This window comes from Amblyomma americanum, chromosome 5 (assembly GCF_052857255.1).
Source record: "Amblyomma americanum isolate KBUSLIRL-KWMA chromosome 5, ASM5285725v1, whole genome shotgun sequence".
Lineage (NCBI taxonomy): Eukaryota > Metazoa > Arthropoda > Arachnida > Ixodida > Ixodidae > Amblyomma > Amblyomma americanum.
The window spans coordinates 116,912,191-116,936,983 of NC_135501.1; the positions used below are offsets into that span (position 1 = coordinate 116,912,191).

At 46.3% G+C, this 24,793-nt stretch overlaps 1 protein-coding gene across 1 annotated transcript in view; it reads right to left on the reverse strand.

Annotated features, from left to right (window-relative positions):
• The window catches only part of LOC144134948 (A disintegrin and metalloproteinase with thrombospondin motifs like), a 36,135-nt gene extending 13,509 nt beyond the window's left edge, over positions 1 to 22,626 (reverse strand). The window contains exons 1-6 of the mRNA XM_077667739.1: positions 22,529 to 22,626; positions 13,225 to 13,302; positions 12,804 to 12,918; positions 10,681 to 10,730; positions 5,190 to 5,301; positions 77 to 220 (exon numbers count right to left, since the gene is read on the reverse strand). Coding sequence (XP_077523865.1) covers positions 77 to 220; positions 5,190 to 5,281 — 236 coding nt within the window. The 5' untranslated portion in view covers positions 5,282 to 5,301; positions 10,681 to 10,730; positions 12,804 to 12,918; positions 13,225 to 13,302; positions 22,529 to 22,626. The remainder of the gene's footprint in view (positions 1 to 76; positions 221 to 5,189; positions 5,302 to 10,680; positions 10,731 to 12,803; positions 12,919 to 13,224; positions 13,303 to 22,528) is intronic.
• Positions 22,627 to 24,793: the final 2,167 nt, after the last annotated feature.

Sequence of the window (24,793 nt, forward strand, 5' to 3'; positions counted from 1 at the left end):
ACGGCGGCACACCGAATTCAGAGGCCATATATGTAATAAATTAATTTCCAAGCCGTCGCAGGCAGCATCCTAATACCTGAGAGACTGCTGTATCAAGTACTTGCTGCAAGGGGAAAATCGGTGCTTTCTCTCTCCGCCGTCCACGTAACTCATGATGTAACCAAGGCTCCATCCACACTGCGATTCGTACCGGGGAAATTCGTCATGCGGGGCTCCCAACCTGCGAAAGAGCGCAATGTATTGTTCAAAATTGCTTTTCTGCATTTGTTTCTGTTCTGAGAGCGATTTTATACATTACACACTACTGAAAATTTTCACAGAAAGAGTTCCCTAATTCCATTCATTTTCATATGGATCTTAACAGTCAGTATGGGGTGTATGGAGTCGGCATGGACTGTGGGGAAAGGGATTTTGGAAGCTTACGGACGCTTATGATGTCATGCACATTTTATGGAACTTCTATAGAAATTTTATGGAAAGTTGATACAATTCGTTAGAAAACGTAAGCATGCCCATATATTTTTCTATATCTTATGGATTCCATATTCCCATGATTCCATACAAGCGACTAGTATGGAACATGTCAGTAGGGCAAGCAAGTTTTTTTTTTCCAATTCGAAGTACTCATCAGTAAATGTTCAAGAGAAAAAAAAACGTGAAAAATTTGGTGGTCGTTAGGTTTGGTTAAACCTGGAGTGCTGAGATAGCTACAGCTGGCCGTGTGGAACTTGGTCTCGTGACAAACCACTTGACAAAGCACGTGATCAGCCACGGCGCCACGCCGCGGTAGCTGCTCCGGACCACGTGACAGCGTGGAGACGCAGCTACGGCATGACGTCGCAGCCACTGGGTGGCGGTGCCGCTACTGCACAAAAAGACTGCACTCTAAAAAAAGACGCAGGACCAAGAGAAGACACACGCACAGACTGTCGCCTTACTTTGAACTGATTTATTGTTGGTTCTACAACGTATTTAAAGCCGCTTCTTGCTCAAGCGCACATACATGCCACATTCATCGAAGTCCAGTCGACATTAAAACCCAGATAAAAAATTCCACTCTTTCGTCAGTGATAACAGACGAGTCGCTTATGCAGACACGTTTGTTCTTTTCGACTAGATACGCATCTAACTATTCGCGCTCGTGCCTAGACTTTCTGCGGCCTATAATGGTAGTGCTGTTAAGCAAAGTTGAGTAGTATTGGCAATCTTTCATATGCATGGCCAGGCTGCTCCGTGTACCAGAACGCAGCGTTCTTCCGTGTTCCCTGAGTCGCTCGTTCAAACACTGCCCCGTCCGCCTTATGTAGAAGTTTCCACAAGAAGTAGGGATAGGATAGAGTACTACCGCTACAGCACATTTCGTTAACTTCGATTGGTGCTTTGTTTTGCATGCGGGTTCTCGCTGCGAGCCGGAGATGCGGACGCAAAGACTGGAAAGCTTTCTCGGGGCCGAAAACACCAAATTCACGCCAAATTTTTGGGAAAATTTTTCATCCCTGCAAAATTCCATAGTAAAAATGAATCACCTCAATGTTTCTTGTCCTATCTGTTGGGTGCACGGTATTGGCAGGAGGCTTCTTCATTTTTAACCAAAGTTTCAGCGTCCGCCAACAGCAACGAGGAAGGAAAACCAGGGGCCTCTAGTCGGATCACCTGCTCCGCAAGGCTCTGCTCCATAGCATGCGGGCAGCTTTTTCTCAGCGCATTTCAGAAACACAGGTTGGCAATGTCACGTTTTTCCAGCGTTGACTCAGCGGAAGCATAAGGCAAAAGCGCCGTCTCAGGCCGTGGAGCGTACTTCCAGCAAACATGTCCATCCACTAAAGCTTGACTTCTAAATCTCTATACCAAATGACGTTGTCAGAGGGTAAATCCTTGGTGAGGACGATGTTCCTGGAACACGCACTAAAAACATTTAAAATCTGCTCCGCCACAGGGGTTAGCTGGCCAGCTGATGATAAGTTTAAAATGGTAAAAAGTCTTCCACGTATTTTTAAAATGTTTTCACATTAAGCTTGTCGTGAAGTGCTTTACGCAGCGAAGAATCAAACTTGGCCAAAAATACGTCACACAACACAGGCGCAAGCCATCCGCCTGGCGGCTGAGGCCGTGAAGCGACAATGTGTCTTTACCAGACCTTAGCTTGCGAGGCTCCTAAGTAGGGCTCCCTTAGGCCTGCGTGCCGGGGGGTCCACAAAGGAGTTTCATTTCGGTGGAAATAAACGTTTTGATGATGATGATGAACTCTCGAACCTTTGCGGATGCCTTGCATCTGTAGAACATAGTTGTCGCCCGGCTGTATGGTAGTGTACCTTATGTGCACATTCAGCAGTTCTAGGAAGGAATAGGGTGCTATTCCGCATTTGTTCTCGAATGCAACAATCCCGTTGGCACCAATCAAATTGTGCACTGCTTGCAGAAGCTCATCCTGCAGTATTGAGTAAAATAAATAGTCCTATAAGTCGATCTACAAAGCAGCATTGGCGCTTGGAAAACAATCGCTGTCTCTCTCCACCAGAGATGTCGAGCTCTGAACTGCAAAAGGATCAGGCGGAACAAGTCCTCCTAAAGCGTGTGGCAATAACCCTTGAAACCATCTTCTGCCAAGAGCCCTCTTCAGTCACGAAGGCTCTAAAAGTAATTCCCAGCTTGTGAGTATTTTCCGTGAAAAAGACACGCAAGATATTTTGTTCCCATGTGCGGATCTCGTTGTTCAATCCAGTCAAATTGAGCTGGTTGAGAAATCGGAGGGCTATAGCCTTCGCCTTACGTGGTTTTAAATCCGACGGCTTAAAATTCTTCTGGATCGCTTAATAAGCCTTTTTCTCACGCGAGGTAGATAGAATCTTGACGGACCTACCTTACTTATTCTTTTCTCAAAGACTGAGGTGGTTCTGTTTGAAGTGGGCAATCAAGAGTCGCAGGTCTTTACTCCTCTTGTTGCTTGCCCATGTGTTCAGGCATCCAACGCCTGCTCCTGGCGATTCTGTGCAGAGCTGCTAGAAGCTCGTGTTTCTGTGCTCGTGGCTCTAAGCTGAACTTCGGGCCCATCTTCAGGATGTCATCAAAGGCCGGTGGAATGGAGGCACCATTCATGTAAGTGACCGGCGGACCAGCTGCATTCTTCCTAGATTTCTTGGGCAGACCTCGCCGAAACTCGTTCGTAACCTCGATGAGTAAGGCAGAGAGCGACGATGCTCTCTCAGCTTCTCTGAAGCCGCCCACGGATGCTCGTACTGCTGGCACAGATGGCGCAACCAGTCCTGTAGGTGCCTAGTTTGCCGGTTAAGCTATGACTTCAATATCTTACAGGTGCACATCCAGTATCCTGTAGAAGCAAGAAGGGGACCATACAGCTTTTGATTGTCCAAAGGCGGAAGGCCAATCTTGAGGCAATAGGACATGATGCGTAAGCACCCCATTTATCTCATTATCAGGAAAAAAAATCACCTTTCTATCTTGTTTTATCTGCTTTTATCTGGATGTTAGAGTCACACTTCACTTGTTCTTCCTTTTAGCCTGTAATTGTTGGCGCTCATCCACCGTATCCCCAATCGTTTTACCGTTTTCTCTTCCTGCTTCTGTTTTTTAGCCAGATTCGCGCCCTCAACTGTTTTTTTTAGTTTTTTAATATTTTTTTTCGTCATTCACTCACGACAACCTTGTTTTTCCAGTCTTCTTTTTTCCGCATGTCATGTGTGCATCATTTCTTGGAACTCATTGTATAGAGTGATTCTTGTTATCTTTTGATGTCCTGGAAAACGCGTGGGTCTCAGTTCGCGCTCCTCGGTTACGCCCCCTGGTGGGCTTTTTCCTCGTGTGTGTATATAAGTGCGTGTTCAGTTTTCTTCATACAAAAGTTGGAAGTTACGCGCTCTATACTATATTTTCCTTCTTCCTGTTTTGTGTTCGCGCTGCTGATACAAATGTATTGCTTTTGTTGATTGAGGTTTAACTTGTGTGTGATACTTCAAATTACTGCCAGTTTAACTATATGATCCGGTGTCTACTTTGTCCAAAGGGGCTATTGGAGCTCAGCTGAAACAACGATGACGGAGAAGCCAACTGCACCTGCATAAAAAGGTGTCTCGATGGAGCTTGTTGCTTTTCTTCCCTCCAAAATCCCCATCGTTTGCCGTACATACTCATAATACTTTTTTACACTAATTTCTTGATTGACGCATCGGCCTTTTTTTTAAGGAAATACAAACACTCCACAGAGATATATGAAAGCGATGAATTTTCGAGCAAAATACTTGTTGTGTTACCGCACCACCGTCTTAATTTTTGTGCACATACTTCGTCGTTACGGGTTTCGCTGCTACAGCATACCACCAATATCACTGTATGCCTAAGGTATTTTTTATGCAATGCGTAGCCAAAAATGAGGAGTTGTAAAATTTGCCTTCCTTCTTTATTTGCGACTGGCAGCAAAGAATGAAAAAAACGTAATCTTATATGACGCGTTATACATAGCTAAATGTCTCGAATGTGCAAATTGGTTATGAGACACGGCGTACGGGAGGCCTTCGGATTAATTTCCACCACGTGGAAGTATTTATTCTTCACAAACCTCGCACAGCAGAGGGTCATTTCGGCATTTCGCCTCCCTCGAAATCTGAGCGGTGCGATCAATCTGTGCCGCGACATTAGTTTATGCAGCCAAGAGCCATGTGAACGTGGCGGTTGTTTTTTAGGTAATACCATAAAGCGCCAGGAAAAAAAATTTCAGTGGGTGTGCCATATCCACGTGTCTGTCTGTGGGTGTTCCACTGGCATAGCCAGCGGCTGCCAGAGAACTTGTCAAGCCACGCAGATGGCCGCGCAAAGGAGTCTCTGGTTCTTTTTCTCTATTCCTGCGAAAAGCGCGTCCTTCATAGCCTGAGTTGCTTTGGTACGTTAAACCCCCCCTAAACGAAAGCTTTGAAAAGCGCCAGCTGAGATCTGCATTATCCAGCAAGCACTTATGGCTGATCCCAATGCTTAGGTAATCGCTGCAGATGGTTTCATAAAGCACAACTCCTTTTCTGATATTCAGGGCATTTATTTTCAGTGCGTGTGAGAGTGCGAAAATGTTTCGAAATTGTTGAGGCATGGCTGGATCGCACGTATCGCGTATGCTTTCTGTGAACCAGTGTACGCCAAGTAAGGCGAGGTGCTCATCGATGAACCGTGCGCAAACCACTCACATGTGTCCGAACTCATGCGCCGCCACGTCTATGCCAGCAAACGATTCGTACGTGTCCTTCGATATCAGAGCGTTACGTCCCCACGTGCACATCCCACTTAACGGAGACAGACCTGAAAGAAAGCGAGTGATTCATAGATTAGATCGCTATTGTGGCAGTTCGTGCTGTGCCCTTATTCGTGCTGAGAGGCCAGGGCGCATGAACAAAGCCATACCTGAGTCACTTAAAATTCCTGACTGCAGAAATCGCAAAACAACTCACGCCACTTTTGTTGATGGAATATCTACTGCCACCAAAATGGATGCATAAAGTTTAGTTAAGAAAAGTGGTGAGAGGTTGTAGCGACCCGCGCGGCCGGCAGTGGCGAAATGCTCAAGAGGACAAAATGCCCCAGCAGGCGCTGGATAGAACGCTCGGGAGCTGGGCGAATGATGGCTCCCATCCGGATCCCACGTTTAAATTTTTACTTCCGCCGATCTGGTTTGGCGCTTTCTTCCGTCTGCGCATTCTGTGGTGAACACGAATCAATCGACCATTTTTTGTTATTTTGTCGCCACTTTAACATGATGAGAAGAGGGCTCTTGGAGAAGTCATTACAAAACCTTGGCCTTAGTTTGAGCAGCCCAGTCATATTGTCGTTTGGTGCCGCTACACTTGGATACATCCAAAGTCTGTATTTATGCCATCCAAAATTTCTCAAAATCGGCTACCTTGGTAATTTGTTTTCAATATTATTATTATTTTTACAATTACCAATATCTTTTATCTACTCGGTTACAAATTTCAGTGTCGATCTCCTGCGCGCGTTATGCATTCCCCGTTTTATTTCGATGTTTCTTTTTGTTCATCTCTTTTTTCCTCATCATTCATTTCATTTTCGTTCATGAAAAGATTTATCTTTAAAACTCTGTACACCCCAGTTCTTGGCCAATCTCCCTGTGCGGCCATGTGACATTTTGTGAGGGTAAAAACAAAAACCATAATTACTGGGCCTCCGCTGGACGATGCTGGCACCGCTCGGCTGCTGTCTAATCTCCCGCAGCCCTCCAATAAATGTGGTCTCGGTCGCCTTCCTGAGCGACCTCCACATTGCTGTGACCCGTCGAGCCGCATCTTCTCCTTCAGCTGTGTTCCTGGATGTCGGGCTGGCAAGACCCAGCCTTCGACCCGTCGCTTCTGCCATGCCTGCCTCAAGGCATCGGTGGGTGGTTTGCTCAGTTCGAGGCTGCGCTGTACCTGAACGGCATCATCATCCAGCAGTTCAAACATACAGTCCTCTGCGATATCCTCCCGCCCGACCGGTTGCGACGACTTTCCTGCCCTGTCTTGGGCAGCCGGCCATACGATTTGCTGCGCGCGGCCGTCTAGTCGGGTTTCGGCGCCTGCTACGTCCCGCTGCCGCTCTACGACCTTGCAGACACACTTTCGCTGGCGCCAGCATCTGGCCTACCACCAACCTCGCTGTCGCTTACGCAGCCTTCGTCAGAACCTTGCCCGCCTCGGCTGCCCCTCCGCGCCACTCCTACCCAGCATATCCAGCCCGGCCGTCCCTCTCCCCGAAACACCAGGCAGGCTCAGCACGTGCTTGGCCGCACGTCCTGCTCCCACAAGTTCTCTCTGATCTTCTGTGGTCCTGCCTCTTTGCGCTTCATCGTTTCTGCTCACGACCACGTCTGGCCCGAGCCTCCCACATCGCCCTTCCCTAATTTTGTTGCCATCGCCTCCTGACGACAAGGAACGCACTGTAGCAGCATGCGTGTCGTGTTTTTCGGCATCCCCGTCTGCCTCGTCACAGCAGCCAACAGCTCATCAGGCCTCTGCAGCGATATCGAAGCCGCGGCTGGCTGATCCTAACGAGCTCTCGGCAAAACCCAAGCCTGCTCGACACACCCCCAGCCCCTCCAAAAGTTCAAATTGTAGTAAAGGTAACACGAAGAAGGATGAGAAGCCTAAAACGACGGCAGCAGTAACGAGCGTGGCGATATTCACCCGCCCTACTTTGCCTGACAAGGGTCCTGAACTGCTGCCAGCGCCTGTCCTACAGCCAACCCACACCTCTGATGGGGGTTCTTCTTGCTCCCGAGAGGTATTGGCGCCTTCAAAAACGCCTGACAACGGTGGCCCGGCCGCCGCCAAACGTGCGTTCAACGGGAGACCACCGCCACCAGCCTCTCGACCACAGCAGATTCTGGTTAAACCCACACTGCAGTTTTATCAGCCGCCGTCTACTAAGTTGCCTTGGCTGACCAGGCTCGCGCATGTGCCCCGGGACTGAGGGCGCCTCCAATTGCCGCTACCTCGCCGGCGTCCCCTTTCATGGCCTGCTCTGCGCAAGTACCAAGGCCGCCGCTCGTGCGTCCGCCCATCGGGTCCAAGGCAGTCAGTCCGCGCTGGCTGTGAGCGTGTCCCAGAAGCTACATGCTGCCCCCCCCCCCCCCCCTTCAGCCGTTTCCCCGCCTCGCACCTCGCTGCACCTACCGTAGCCGCCAGCCTGGGTGCTGGGTTGCTCGCCCAGCAAACGTTACTAGAATCCCGCGACTCGCAGCACGCCTAACTCCCCCTGCTGCGCCGTCCATCATGCGCCAGCTGTTGAATGCAGCACCAGACCCGCCGTCACTGGGTCCACTTTGCAGGCTGACGCATCTTCACCTTCCACTCCGCGTACCTGAACGCCCCCCGAAACTTCGGCCGCAGCGCCACATGCAAGGTCACCCACCTGAGCCTCGCCTTCGGACTCCGGACAGCCTGCACGACTCTTGACACATACCGACCAATCATCTAGGGGTGTAGCCTTGTAGCGACCCGCGCGGCCTGCAGTGGCGAAATGCCGAAGAGGACAAAGTGCCCCAGCACGCACTGGCTAGAACGCTAGGAACCTTGGCCTCGGCCGGACGCTGCCGCCGCCGCTCCGCTGCTGTCTCCTCTCTGGCCGCCCTCCAATAAATGTGGCCATGGTCGCCTTCCTGGACGACCTCCACAAAGTTAGGAGCTTTTGTGCCCTGACGACCTTGCCCTGCCTTGCCCGACCCGATCTGAGCTAAGCAACACAGCCTTCCACTCATAATTAGAGGCCCTCACTTCCACCACAGCAAATACATTCATCAAAGAATTCACGTTTTATAAATTGCCACGTGTTTTCAGTGCACAGATAACACAATCATGCCGTGATAAGGGCTTTCAATTTTAAGCTGTAGAAAACAGGAGAAATTTACACACGCTCAGGTTATTTAATGTAGAATGCTCTTTTTCACTGAAGCTCTTTTCATTGATGTGTTTCTAATTAATGATTCTTCATGTTATTTCAATTCCACTTAAGCCCCCATTACTTTCGAAGTCATTTCTGTTCATTTTGGTTGGCTTTTATGGATCGACAATGAGCTTATGAGTTACTTTTACTGCACTGACTCTTCGCTTTATTTTGGCTGGCTTTACGGCTTGCTAATGATATTTTGATGCCTTCATGTTTGTATTATTGTACACATATTGTTTAAACACGCCTCATCAATTTAGCCGTTGCCATGTGTTTTCTGGCGTACGTTTTTTGGCAAAAGTATCTAGGCTGTATGGTTTGCTTCTTCCTCATACAGAGGAGCCCCTATGGCTTTCCGAAAAACCAAAAGGAATTGGAATGTCAGAAAAGGGTTCCCCTTACATCGCGGTGATTTATAGTTTCATGGGTGCGATAACTATTCCGCTAGAAGACTGAAGAGAAAACCCGGCAGCCTGGTTACATTTAGCAAAAGGAGTACTACCCGACAATTCAGTACAAAATTCATTTTGAACAGGAAATATTTTATAAACGCAATTTTTTAATGCATTTTAAGATTTTGCTATAACATTCAATGTATCTGCAGATTTCCCGTCGGCAGGCTTGAACTACGCAACAGCGGGGTACAAAATATTTTTTGAACGGGAAATAGTTTATGAACGCAATTTTTTAATGCATTTTAAGATTTCACTATAACAATCAATATATATGCACATTTCCCGCCTGCAGGCTTGAACTTTCTAGGTGCTAACGTTTCTGCTATCTTCAAAAGCGTTCCACATTGGTTTTCTATGACAGGTGGTTTTCCATGACTTCGCTCGATGCCAGCGATGGAAACACTATAATAATAATAATTGTATTTTGGGGAAAGAAATGGCGCATTATTTGTCTCGTATATCGGCGGACACCTGAACTGCGCCCTCAGGGAAGGGATAAAGGAAAGAGTGAAAGAAGGAAGGAAGAAAGAGATGCCGTAGCGGAGGGCTCCGGAATGATTTCGACCACCTGGGGATCTTTAATATGCTTTGACATCGCACCGCACACGGGCGCCTTAGCGTTTCGCCTCCATCGAAACGCAGTCGCCGCGGTCCGGTTCGAACCTAGGAACTCCGGATCAGTAGCGAGCGTCGTAACCACTGAACCGCCGCGGTGGGTCTGGAAACACTATAAAAGATTCATTTTGCTACGTACAGGAATAATGGACAATTACCACCAATATTTCTCTACCAGTACCTTACAGTTTTTCAATATTCAAAATTTTTGTCCAAGAATTTTGGACATGCACTGACGCGCGCGCTTTCTTTAGGCACTTAGTTCATCAGCCGTAGCTGCCCGCCTGGGGCGTTTTTGTGCCCGTCTCTCGGCCGCCGTCGATGTAGATTTCTCGGCACACCACATGTAGGTGGGTGGTTCTCGTGCTAGCCTCACCGCAGGCGCAGGAGGATTCACTACACGGCCACGCACAGACACATGCTGCCATTTTCTCCTAGTGGCACTCATGCTGCTTACGCGGTAAACACCAAAGTAGATAGGGAATGCAGGCAGTTATTTGTACCGCATTTAAGAATAACACCTGAAGGCGAAGTTGCTGAATCTTAGTTGTAAAATTATGCTACAATAAGTCTGTTCTGAGCTGGCACTCAAACCTGCTCCAGTCGTGTGCTATAGCCACAAAATAGTACAAAACGCCACTAAAGTACGGGTGCGCAAAAAGTTGAGCCACACGAGCGGTTAACAAATTGCATCGCGACGAGCTCTACTGGCGGATGCACCCAATGCATCAAAGGCCCTGGCGATACTCGGTCCTATTTTTCATAATCGCATTATTGCAACCACGGATTTACCATTTTAACTCTCAGCGAAGCGCGTCATCACACGGCAAAACAGCTAAGCAAGGGTGAAGCACGTCGTGTACTGGGTGAATCAGTCTGTCAAATCATAGTGATGGCTTCATGGCTACAGCGTGGCCCACTGTTCCCAAGGCCGCGTAGTCAAATTCCGGAAATAGGGCCGCATTTCGAGGGAAGCGGCATGCAAAGCGTTCGTGTGCAGTGTGCTGGCAGTGCCCGTTTAATTAATAATCACAGGAGGCCAAAATTAACGCGGAACCTTTATAGCGTCTGCCGTAGCCAACATGAAACATGGGCACATTGTCATCATCGTCAAATCATCACCATAAATTTTCAGGGAGATTAAGAGAGAAAATGCACCTCTGGGACTTACCAGATAAATTTGGGTCATATGCGTTGTTTATCAATCCGATCAAGTCGTGCCTAGAAATTATAACCAAGACATGATATTAGAGGGCAGGAGGTGGGTACGAGCGAAGTACTTACAATAACGCAATGTTATTCGCCTACCGCACAAACTGCGTCCGGTACATCAAAAATGATACCGTGTCTAGCAAAGGAATAATGGAATTAGCTACAGCATCTAGTGTAAAGATTAGACAGAGATAAAGATCATTCCTACGCTGCGCTAATACAATGCTGTTAACTTTCATATCTATTTTTATTTCTGCTAAGGGCAGGAAGGTTTGCCTACATTTTGTGTCGTATAGCATGCCGGAAAGAGAACACAGAAATGTTGTGCAGGGGACCAAGCCAAATTTCTCCTACGTGTCTGATGTAATAAAAGAGAGAAGAGTCACGGAAACAAAGTAGGAGATGGAAATATTTCTTTCTTTTTACATAATCGGTGTACTTATCAATGGAATTGTAATAGTGTATTTATTTTATCGCTCAAATATAATTGATCACAAAGCACAATAAAATGCAGTATCAAGACGCCGATAAACAACTAGCCCAACAACTCCGAATTTCGCTCCCAATGCTCGTCCTCTGATCATTTTTCTAATTTTATTCCACTTGAGGTGTTAAGAAGCGCTTGGCAAACCTGATTCTTTAGTACTGCAAAGGCCTAACGCCGAGAGTATGCACTCTCTTGTATTCATCCAGAACAAACTCGATTTGGACAGCGTCAAGTTGTTTTTCATTAAACAGTCTCAGTCTGCCTAACCCATTATATGACGCCGAGTGCATTCAGATGTGTCGGAATAGTTTCCTCAACTGAACATTATGAGTTCAATTCAGCTTTCCCTGTTCTGTTTTCCCATCCGAACTCTTAAGCATTTAGACAGGGCATATCTCGTTAATAATTAAAGCTTAAATAGGAAAGTTAGACGATGACTCCCTCTTAGCGATAGCGAGAGTTTAGTAGAAGAAAATTGGTGCACTTCACTGATGCTCGCTTTTTTTCTCCTGAACCGGTAGAAAATAATGAAACGCATTATTTCCCGTGATGCGAAACAATTTATGCCTACTTTACGCTGTTTGAAGGAGCATAGGAGCTACATTGATGTCCTCGTTCGCTTCATCTTTGAATGGGGAAGTGCAAGATCTATGTGCCCTCGACAGCGATGCCTTCGAAGAGAGTGCACTGCAGCAGCCTTTTTTGTGTCCCTGAATGATGCGACCGCTAGTCTTAACGCTGCTCATGTTCAGCCGCAGCGGTGATAAAAACCATTCTGTCCTACAGTACACAAACCCGCTTTGGCCGCAACAGTTCTTCCCTAATGCCTGCAAAGACAGAGCGCTGAAAAAGGTAGCACTACCCGCCCTATATAACCTAACATGTACCATACACGAACATTAGGTGCGTATAAGAATAAATGTAGCGTATTATGCACTCTGTTTAAGCCGTCGCTTTGTCTATTAAGTTGTTGCGACTCCACAAGTTCGCATATTAACCTGCCTGAAAAGCACATTGTCTGTATTTATGCTTCCACTTTTTTCTCTACTTTTCGCACTACATCTCCCAAGGTGCAGTTTGGTGCTCGTTTGACCGTGAGCCGGTGCAGCAGAGGTGTGGCAAGTGTCGTCATACCACGTGAATCGTTGTAGAGAGGCGCCGCAGCTGCGCTCGCTCGTAGCATCGCCGCTGCTGTGCCACGTGAATAGCGGGGATATAACATCTGCTTCACTGGCTCTCTTCGCTCAGTCGCGCAGTGGATGAGGCACGACGGTCCAACTCCAGCGCCGGCAAGCCATGCGTTACCATACTTAACAGAGCTTTCGCTCGTGCCACTAGGTTTAACAAGTACCAAACCTCTGCTAGTTCCTTTTTTTCGAATATGCGTATGTCGGACCAGCTTTCTTGATTATTTTCATCCATTTTCTACAATATTATCAGAAAACTTTCTGGGAGAGCAGCTGCGCTTTTTTGCACTATTTAGTCACCATCGGCTGGCTTTTTTAGCGTCTCAGTTTTTTCCATTCCGTGTCATCATCGTTTCAAAGATCTTTCATGTGTCGGACAAAAAAATGCATGCAAATTTGTGCACGTACCCAGTGAGGATAAAAATATATCAGGGTTTGTCATCTTCGGGTTCAGGTGCCTGAAAAAATTTGTAATCGTCTGCTGAGCATCTACGTATTTCCCGTACCAATAAAAGCACCGGTCCTGAAAAAAGAAGGAATGGTTTATTCTAGCAGAGCACCTCGATAGAAAACAAACACACACACACATCAGAAACACGGTATGACGGCGGTCCTATGCCGCTTCCTTCCAGCCTTTCGTGGTCTTCTTTCCTCTTGCTTTACAATCGGTTATATTCGTAACAGGCCGTCACCATAGCGCTTTCATTCATTCATTCATTCATTCATTCATTCATTCATTCATTCATTCATTCATTCATTCATTCTGCATGCCTTGGCAATTTTCTTGTGTGTCGAAGGTCGCTATGTAGAAAAAGAGTTCAGCACCTACCACGACTTCTCCAATGAGCAAGCCAACCAATCGCAGCTGGACTCTGGGCGCCGTCAAATCAGCTAGCTTCAAGTTTACCTAGAATAGAAAGAGTTGCCTTTACAAATACTCCCCGCGTTCACGGCACTAAAAAACCAAAGCTTTCTTCTGTTATAATAATTCTCTCTTCTCCAATTGCCCACTCATCTTTCCCCACTCACCCGCGGTACATCAGTGGTGCGGCAGAGGTGCAACTCTGCAATTTCGCACTATATTCTCTCACAACTACCTGGGCATGACGGAAGATAGAGAACACAATCTGTACCCATGTACCACTGGCATTACATCTCTTTATTTGCCCTTTCCATGCTTTGCTGAGCCTAAATCGGGCTGAGCCTTACCGGAGCAAGCCACTTTTGCAGCGATAGCTGTTAGGCGCCCGTCCCTGGCTTTCTCGTCGCCGTCGCCGTCGGCGCAACCTGTGCGTGCGCTTTGCGCAGGTCAAGCTGGGTCACATTAGCCTACGGGTGGCTCTGTATGGAACACCCGCCTGCCAATGCAGGGGCGCACCACGGGGCCACTGCATCAGTGGTCACGTGACTAAACACCTAAGCAGCTATCACACAATCTCGCGTTACGTAGTAATAACCGTCCTGTGGATTTTTCAGTTAGCCTAAGTACCGCCTTAAAATAAAGGTTTCCTTTCTCCGCCTTCTCAATCTGAGTGTTGCCTCTTAAAAATGCTTCAGGAGAGTTAGTTCTTGGGCTAGTTGGTATTGTTGTTTGAAGTTCATAGTTCAGAACAGTTCATAGAACTGTTTGCTGCTGTCAAGGAATGTATTGACGATAACAAAACCGTTCAATTTCAAAATGCGTCGGGGATGACTGTAGATAACTTTTTAGCGCTTTTAGAATTTTATTTGTGTAGTACGTTTATCGCCTTTGACAAAGAGTTTTATCTGCAAAAGAAGGGGATATGCATTGGGTCATGCGTCGCCCCTGTTTTATGTGATATTTTTTAGCATGCATTGATCGCCATTTGAACTATCATTTTAAGCAATCTAAGATTGACTGTGTTCGAAAAGTGTTTCGTTATGTGGATGACTTTTTAATTGTTTTAGACAAGCATTGTGCCATTCCCAATGAGGATACACTTATGAGTGTACTGCATGACTTAAAAAGCATGGAAGGGGGCTCACTTTCACGTGTGAGCTCCCGGTTGAAAACAGCCTGCAGTTCTTGGATGTGAGATTAAGGTTTAGGAATAAGCACGTGTGCTGGTCTTACTTGCCCAGAGCACAAAAAGAACTTTTGCATTATATTTCATCCCATTCAAAGATTGTGAAGAGAGAGATCGCAAAACTCTGCTTAGAGTCTGCACTCCTAAAATCCTGTGTGCATGATATGCAAGATAGTTTTGAGAACCAATTGGCTAGGCTTGAGGCAGCCGGCTTCCCTGACTCGGTAGTTGTCGCTGTTGCAGAAGCGTTATTGAAGAAGTTGAAGCCCGGAACCCGGAAGGAGGCAATAACACCTCCGCAGGCTAAAGTAAAACCTGAAGTGATGCCCTACGTGCACAAACTATCCCATGGCCTCAAAAAGGTGGAAAACCGGCACAATGTGCCGTTAGTCTTTTCAGCCCTTCAGAAGCTAGGCCAGTTTACCCTACGCATCACAGGTGATGACAAGAAACCTGGGTGTAAAAAGAGGCACGGGAACCGCTTTGCGGAATGCGCCACAGGCGTTGTGTACGAAATTCCCTTGACGCGTGGCAAGTCCTACATAGGGCAAACGGGGCGCTGCGTCAACGACCGTCTCAGAGAGCACGAAAGAGATTTGAGGAATAGGGAAGGTGGTAACCTTGTTGAGCACTGCGCAACTTGCAAAGATTGCACACCGATGTTTTCGGCAGTGAGGATTCTAAGCAGAAGCAAATTAAAAACAACCCGTGAAACAATAGAGGCATACTATATTAAAAAAGCTGGGTCAGAGTGTGTCAGCGATACCTCAGTCATTCAGTATAATACAGAAAAGGCGTTCCTGTCAAAGTTTCTGCGATAAAGATATGATGAGATTGTTTTTCCTATTTTTCCCTTTTTGGTTCTTTTACGGTGTGCGCCTGCGCTGGTCTGAGAGTATTTAAGCTGTGTGTGACTCTGAATAAACAGTTGTAAGTCAGCGCTGTGTTCGTCCTTGTTCGTCCTTCTTCTTTTCTGTCTTCTGTCTTCTTTTCCTTGGCTAAAAACGTGCCGTTGTGCTGAAGAACTATGAACTTCAATTAAAAATGCTGTTTTATTGATTCGTGGCACTTGACAAGAAGCTCTCTCGCGAAGGGCTTCTTACATTGTCGATAGGATTGTTAAACTGAAAAGAAGCGTCTTCTCTAACAGTGCTAATTTGTGAACTGATATTTAGGCTTTCGCGCTAGAAAGGACTATAAGATTTCGCTTTCTTACAACATTCAAGAAAGAAAACAGTGATAAAGGGAGAGGAAGGTAAAGAAGGTTGATTGCAGCTTGTACATTTTGTCGTAAGTGTTTGCGGGAACCAAAATAGCGGCGAAGGTGTGCTCTCTTGTAGCCTCGTAATACAGTGCGGGAGAGAGAATAACCTGTTGGCCCTAGAGTGTATGTCCAACACAACGGCTATTTCAGTTTCGGGATGGCTATCAGGGAAATTTTTTCAAACTTCACTGTCCAGTGCCGGTTACGCTGACGTTTTTTTCGAAATTTTTGAGTCTCTTCTCCCCACATGACTTTCTGCCGCCCCTTTTCCAAGCTCTCTTGATCTTTTAGCCCGCTGTGTTTCCTCGACAACTATCATTTCCTTGTTATCTCTATCACATTTCCCGCTAATACCAATTTCATGCTATTCTCCTTAGCTGCACCAATTCCTTCACTGTGGTAATTCTCATGTTCTATAGTTTTTAACATTATCGCTACCCTATTTTTCACATAGCTTGTTGCACAGTCGACATGTTCTGTTTTAAACGTTGTTATACGACCATAGGTTTGACAACTATAAATGAGATCCATATATCACACATACAAACTCCCTAATTAGCTGTAAGTAGAGCGGCTGTAAAATCCCCTCAACTGTATACTCATTGTCTCAGTTATTTATATTTGATCATCCTGACCGGCTCTCATTAGAGGGGTCAGATTGTATTTCCCCGTAACAGTTTTCAGTACTTCATTACATAAAAATTATTGTTTAGTGTAGGGTTCCACGAAAGTTCGTTTGGCCGGTCAGGACACTGAACAACTTGAAGGTCACTGACCATGCCAGGTCTACAATTCGGCGTTTCAAAACCCGTTCACTGAGCTTTCCGGGGTTCGGTAGCCATTTAATTACGTCGTACGTGACGTAATGCGCATAAGTAGATTGACGGCAAATTTTCATTTTTCCTATTCATAGTGTTAGTGTTTGCCTTATTAATCAATGATTCCAGTAGCAGCTTGATGACAGTTTTTTTCTTAAGCTATCACAACGGTGCAGGGCAGAGCGCAGATACCGACGCACAAAGTCGCGCCTAGACCTAAGAGATGCTAGGCGCATACAGAAGAAGATTCAGCGCAGAATTCAGGCAGTGCAAACACAACGGTGGAGGACATTTTGCCAAACACTTGATCCACGGAAGCATTTGTGACGCGTTTGGAGTGTAATTCGGGGTCTTCGCACATACCCTCAACAGCGCTACCCGTTCAAATCCGTAGCGCTCCACCAAAGGCGCAGTGTGGTTGAGGTAGCCGAAGATTTCTGCGCAAGAATAACAGGCCCTCCGAATCCAGGCGCAACGCTGCACTGCGACAATGTTCCACCCTCACGGGATTCTCGGATGGATGCACTATTCTCCATGGAAGAACTTGATGCTGCGCTGGCTTGTTGTAGAAAGTCATTGTCACCAACGCCCGATGGTGTGACGTACTCCGCAGTTGCCAACCTTGGCCAAGAAGCTCGGCGGGCTCTTTTGGACACTTATAACAAGTCATGGAGTGCGGGCATAGTTCCTCATGATTGGAAGACCAGTCGTCTGGTTCCACTTCCTAAGCCGGGGAAATCACCGCTCGACCTTTCATCATACCGTCCAACTGCACTCGCCAGCTGCGTCGGCAAAGTCATGGAAAGAATGCTGCTCACACGCGTGGAATGGTACTTGGAGCGATATCAGATTTATCCAACCTTCATGACTGGGTTCCGACGGGGCCGCTCTTCTATCGACAACGTGGTTGACCTTGCAACATCGGTGCACCACAGCAAAAGTTTGAAAAGATTGGCCGTGGCATTGTTTTTTAGATATCAAGGGCGCGTACGACAACGTAACGCATCAAGCCATTTTGGACGCAATGAAAGCTGCTGAGATCGGAGGCTGCACGGAGAGCTGGATACGCAGCTATATATCAGAGAGGTCGTTTTTTGTCCTGACTGCGGACGGGCCAACGTCCTTACACCGAAAATCGCGCGGAGTCCCTCAGGGTGGAGTGCTGAGCCCAGTTCTCTTCAACCTTGCTCTCATCGGCCCGGTCGACGTATTGCCACAATCTGCGCAGATCTCGGTATATGCAGACGACATCTGTATTTGGGCATCAGGGGTGACCCGTCCTCAAGTTCGTGCAAGACTTCAAAAGGCGGCATCGATATTGACATCTTATCTTCGCTTGCAGGACCTGAACATTTCGACCGAAAAGTGTGGCGTTCACACGCAAAATAATGTCACGCTACACCATTCGCATTAATGGTGAAGCCATTCCCTATGAGAGAAGCCACAGATTCCTTAGTGTTGTCATCGACAGGAAGCTCTCGTGGAGTCCACAAGTCTACGACATGAGAAAGAGACTAATTGCGATTGTCCACGTCCTCTCCTTCCTCAGGGGAAAGTCCTGGGGCGCATCAGTGCGCTCTATACTGCAACTGTACCGTTCTCTATTTCTGGGCTACGTGCTGTACAGTGTTCCGATATTCAGTTCCATTAGAAAGACAAACACCAAGACTCTTCAAAGTGTGCAAGCGCAAGCTTTCCGTATCTGCCTTGGACTGCCTAAATGTGCATCAACTGCAGCAACTGTTCTTGTTGCCCGGGAACATCCTGTTACTACATACATTGCTGTTGACACCATGATAACACATATTCGGCACCTCACACGGGTTCCCTGTCATCACCTCGCAACAATCCCAATAATTAGGCCGCGTACTGCATTCGCCAAAGTCATTGAAGCTCATCGCGCATATCTTCCATCGGAGTTCACCCCTGCGTCAATACCGTGCTCACCCTTATGGAGTCTTCATGAACCTCGTGTTCACCTCTATATTCCTGGAATTACGAAGAAAGCTGGTGTATCACTACCCGCTCTTAAACAACTAACATTGAATCACCTGCATTCTTACCACAGTCACCGCATACATGTTTACACAGATGGATCAGTTCACTCGACCAGTTCTGCGGGGTCGGTGGTGATACCGGCCAGATCCATCTTCATGAAAGTGAAGACGACCTATCCAACATCTTCAACTGGTTCGGAACTCGCAGCCTTACGGGCTGCGGTAGTTCATCAGTCAGGAACCTCCACATGACTGGACGGTTTTGACCGACTCTAAAGCAGCCCTTCAAGCCCTGCAAGCTGCGCTACGCCGCGGGTCGCAGGAACAACTTGTTGCTGAGATCCGTCTACTCTACCATGGCACCGTTTCCAAAGGTCATGACGTCATTTTTCAATGGCTGCCAGGACACTGTGGTATTAACGGTAATCACCAGGCCGATGCGGCTGCGCGTTCGGTTCACAACGACGGACTTCCAGTGAGGATCCCAATCTCAAGACCTGACGCAGCGTGTGGGCTTCGCCCTTTGGCGCTGGAGCTCACACTTTTAGCGTGGAACACGGGAGAGTTTTGCTATCTCCGCCTCAAGGCACTGGACCCTGGACTGCGCCTTCGTCTTCCACGTAACTTAGCACGTCGCGACGCAACATTGTTATGCCGTTTATGGATCGGCGTTGCTTTTACCAACCACTATGCTTTCCGGATGGGGATGGCTGACAGTCCTGCCTGTGAAAGCTGCGGTTGTGAGGAGACCATCGCTCATCTTCTCGGTGAGTGCCCTGCATTTGCGAGTGCAAGACATACTGTGTTGTGCCCTGGACCGCCTCGATCCTCGTCCATTAACAGAGCAAAAGATCCTCGGTCCGTGGCCACAGCAGCCGACTGCCCTCAAGGCATACAAGGCACTCTTTGCCTACTTGAGAGCGACTGGATTGAATGACAAATTGTGACAGCGTTGTGCGTGTGTGTATGCTATGCCTTTTCCCCTTCTCTCTTCCTCCTTTAGCCCCCTAATCCCTCTTCCCCAGTGCAGGGTAGCCAGCCGGAACCCCTTTCTGGTTAACATCCCTGCCTTTCCCTCCTCCTCTATCTATCTATCTTTTAGCTATGACTGTGGCGTTGTTCCAGTCGATGTTATGATGAAATGTTTCAGCGCGTCCAGCAACAATGTTCGTTGCTTAACTGCCATTCGCCACGTCCCGTTTGTGCTATTGTTGGCGTCGTGGAAACTTGCCGGTTTCGCAAATGTAAATATTGTTGCAATGAGCGCATGTAATTCTGTGTAGAACTCTATCATGCATGTCGTCGGACAAGCGAACCTTCACTTTTATCAACTTACTTCAAAGCTTGCTTGAAGAGATAAGTGCGACACGTAGACTATATTTTGAAAATGCGCATGGGCGTTGCCGGCAAGCTCACAACGGAGTGTTCTTAGCTCGTTCTACGCATCATGTTTATCAGTGTATCAGTGAATACACGAGTGGCACGTGCCATCAGGAACGATGGAAATGACAACTTGTAGCGACGCGATCGTTACAATCAAAATACAGACAATAACCAGTGTGAGTAGACTACAGGTAGACTGTGAATCTAAAGACCGTTCGTAGGTCGTTGAGCCAGTACGTCCAAGATAGGTAAACAGCTATACTTCTCCATTTCAACTGGGAACTGTATGTGCCGGCATTCGGAATTCAGGCTGTCCAAGAATCACTGCACGTCCCACTTTTTGATGACGCAAAAGCAATCATCTGCGTAGCGGTAGAAGACTTTTGGTTCTGGATGGAATTTCTGAAGTATTTCTGCTTCCAGGGATTCCAACACTAAGTTGGATGTTGTGACGGGGTTTAAAGCCCCATTGCTGTATCGTGTGTCTGCTTGTAGAAGTTGCCGCCATACGAGAAGTATGTTTTCACGAGGCAAAACTGAAGTAGGTAACAGTTCTGGGATGACAATGGGTGTTCGGTTGGGAAGCCTGTTATCTTTCTATAGGCTTTCTTTGCACGATGTGACAGCGAGATCCACTGGTACAGCGAGGAAGAGTGACGTTGCATCAAAAGACACCATGACTTTGTCATTATTGATAGGAACACATTTATGTGTTCTTCTGCAAACTTTACTGAGTTCCCTATGTGCGTTAAACTCTTTCCATCGACGGGGTTGAAACCTGGTGCATCGTAGCCTGGCAGCCGGTAAATTGGTGACCTTGTGAAGTCGACGCGGGGCCTAAGGGGAACACCTGGCTTGTGTACCTTGTGAAGGCCATATATAGCTGACGCTGATCCATTCATCCAAAGGATTCGATAGTAGAGGTTCTTGTGTTGTGATGCAGCAAGCTTCTAAAGGTCACTTAAAAATTGCTGGAGCTTCCTTTTCAGTTCATTCTGCAGGCCGTCTTAGCTAAAGAGAAGAGCTACCGGAATCATTGATCAATCAGGCTCCCACTAACACTATGAATAGGACAAGTGGAAATCTGCCAGCCGTTTACTTACGGTCATTACGTCACGTACTAGATACTTGTTGGATGACCGAACCTTGGCCACATCAGTGAACAAGGAACCCGCGCGAGCCCAGAATCGTCGACCTTGACATAGACAGTAACCTTCAGATTGTTCATAAAATATTTTTTCCTTTCTCACCTGCTCTGCATTTCTCTAGTTTGCTTGATACACATTTGGATCCATTTTTCAGTTTTTAAGTCGTCAATCACTAGCTGCACTATATTCCCTGAATTTCTCTGAATAGTTATAGAGTAGAGGTTACTCATCTATATTACATCAACTCTCAGTTCGGACACATCGCAATCCAATCCAATTAATACACCTTATATGCATGTAGTGAATGGCAGCGGAAATTGTGCCACCTTGCTAAACTCTCTTCCTGACTGACCCTGTCTTACTACTTGGGAGGTCTATGGCCGTTGTTGAGTTCCCGTGAATAATTGTATTTACACACGCTTGTTTTACACCGTGGTTGCGCAGCGCATTAATTATGCTTTTCTGGAAGAATTGCGGGCTCTTTAATAGTTTAGGAAACCTGTCTAGACTGGCTGAATATATGGACACATTTTTCTACGGCGAGTTTGATGGCGAACTTGTGAATTATGGTCGGATATGCTTTCCAAAAGACGCCCTGTTCTGTTCACAGCGCTGTTTAAAGCCTAACTTTGCTTTGGTCCAGTAAGGGAATGTCTTAGCAATTATCTTCTCTGCAACACGCACTAACCCTATCTGTTTTTTGTTTTTTTTTTAAGTTTTAACACAAGTTTTCACGTATAATGATATTGTAACGTGCAATAATATTGTATTTTGTCTTCCATGCCTCTTCACTTGAGTTCAAAGGGCAAGGTGCGTATTGAGTGGCAAGCATGACAACTTTGCCCTTCAACAGGTGCCAATGTTCTTGATTCTGGCCCCTTCACAATGATTCAAAAACTTTCGAAGCGTCCTCGTCCGTACCATTAGTACCGTTTCTAGTTGTACCATTAGTGCCGTGCTTAGATCTGCTGCTGTGATAATCCACACAGTACTTCTCAGTACTTCTCAATTGAAGTGTGAGTTGCAGACATTAACCTCGACTTTTCACTGCACATCTTGGAAAGTTCATTGCAAATTCTGGACAAGACGCATTTTTTCGAAGCTATGAAGACAAATAAGCAACCCTGTAACTACATTGTTAGGGAAACAAGAAGCGCCAACATATACGAGCAGAAGAAAGGAGCACGGACAAGCGCTTGTTCGTTTCTCATTCTTGTGTTTGTTCGTACTGCCGCTTCATCTTTCCGTAGCACGAAATGCACCAACTAGCTTAACAAAAAGTTCACATGTAATTATACCATACTCGTTGCTTCGTAAAAAAATTAGCGATCATTTAAACAGTTCATTATATGGGCCACGCGAGAGTAGATTATTCAGCTCTTTCTTTATGCACCAGCCTTGTTGCAGATTTGCGGTTGTGTTTCACTTATTGTGATTTTCATTTTTACGCAGACATCGAAAACAAAGAACCTTACCCCGGCCATGAAGATCACTAGATAGCCTAGTAGATTTGAGGTGCTCACGTTCTTCGCAAAATGCGAGTCAACCGCTATGTACACCTCCGGGTACACTGTAGAGTCCTGAGGAGGCTCTGGCGCCCTGCCCTCTGTGAGGAAGAGAGATCCAAGGCACAAGAAGGACGGAGTCGCCTGTGGGCAATCCTTCTGGGCGGTGTTCCATACACGAGTAGAAAACACTAACGAGATGACATACGCATTTCGTGCAGCACTAGGACTAGTGCCTTTGACGACAAATAAATAATTTAGGTTATTTATGCACATATATGATTTAAAAAAACTAGGCCGATTATTCAAAGTGATATGTAGCAAAACTTCCCTCTCACTGCAATCTACTGCACTTCCCAGCCACTACACATTTCCATAAAGTCCAAATCTCCATGTGACTAGTAAAAAAAAAATGCCGTTTACATTCAGTTGATATGTTCAATTAGCTTGTGTAGGCAGTTTTGAAATGTTGCACTTTGTAAAGTCCTTTCTGGGAAACTCAAGTTAAAATGTTGAAATAACATATAGAATATATGTTTTCCAAAATTAAAATTGGTGGAACAGTTTTGGTGCAATCCATATCTAATTTTTTGTTTGTGTAATGTGCGCATATCATGTTACCTGTAAATTTCTTGCCTTGAAAAACTGAAGGATAAGGACCTTAGTAACACTTTTAGGCTAAGCTAGAGTCAATGAAGTAAGTTGAATTATATTTTTCGACAAAGTTCGGTATTAGTGCCAAGTCGGAAACGCCAGTCAGATGTAAAGATTTATTTTCTCATTTTAGTAATTTCATGTGCAGATGTGATATATTCATGAATAATAAACTGCCATTTGTTTAGAGGTCATTAATAAAAATGGTAGGGGTTTAACGTAGTCATGTCCAGAAATTTCGAACAAAAATTTTTCAAATTAGAAAATTGCGAAATACTTTTGTGGTAATATTGATGGTAATTGTCCAATCTTTGATATGTGCAAAATCTTTCCTTTAAATTGTTTCCATCGGTCACATCGACCAGTTAAAACTGCCGTAGAAAACCGAAAACATTAATAGCAAAAACGTTTATAGAAAAAAAATTCAACACTGCCGTCGGCTGACCTACCGATATGTTGATTGTTATAGTAACTCTTCGGTTATAACAAAAAATTGCGTTCATAAATGGTTTCTCGTTCAAAAATGATCTTGCCCAGAGATGTTTGGTATCTAAACCGAGTCATGTGCGAAAGCATGAGTTCATTCTTCCATTCGAGGCGAGAGTTAAGCTCCTCTTTAAAGGTATGAAGCGCTAGTTTTAGTGGGTTAATGCTCATAGACGCAAGATTGGCCATTCTCTACTTAAGTCATAGAAGGCGGCGAGTCCTCATACCGCTACCAGCGCAGTGGCACAGCGGTTAGGTGATGCGCCACTGCACTGGCAGGTGCCTGTTTCTATCGCAGACACCGGTGGGGATTGTGCGACACGCGTTGCTCTACCCAAGCAGCTTTTCGCGAGCAGTCATTAATTTGACTGCCAAGTGCCATGTGCTACTTGCCTCCCATTGGCTGCAGCTGACGCGGCGCTCCTGCTAATACATCCGAGCTTGCCTGAGTAACTCGGGTGATCTCGGTCGGAGCAGAACACAAGACAAGTTTACAAGATCTAGCTCGAGGTTAGTACGTCTAAAGTAGTGTTTTTGCACCAGATCAAAAGCTTCCTCAGCGTACTATCACTGGCCGTTGCAACGGACACTCTCCATTGTAACAAAAACGAAAAAAGAAAACAATTTGAAGGCCATTTACCTACAGACACATCCACAACCCATGAAGTATACTACCTATTAAGAGCTTGTACTCGAAGGCCGCAGATCATTTTGCAAGTGGGTTGAAAACCACCTCCTTTCAAAATTGTCCATTATCATCATAAGCCTGATTATGCCCAACGCAGGGAAAAGGCCTCTCCCATCTCTCTCTAATCAACACTTTTCTTTGCCAGCAGCAGAAACTGTATTTTCGCAAACTTATTAATCTCATCCGCCCAGCTAACTGTCTGCCCCCCCTCCCCCCTGCTACGCTTGCCTTCTCTTGGAGGTTTCCTTAAATATGGACACCACCCGAGCAGAAGACTTCCTCTTTATTATTAGTTTTCAATAGATGTTTCTCTACTACTTCTCTTGGAATCCTCTCCGTTTACTTTAAGTACCAACGGTTACCTTGCCTTTGCATTACATTCCCTTCCCTGCTGTCACCAAATTGGG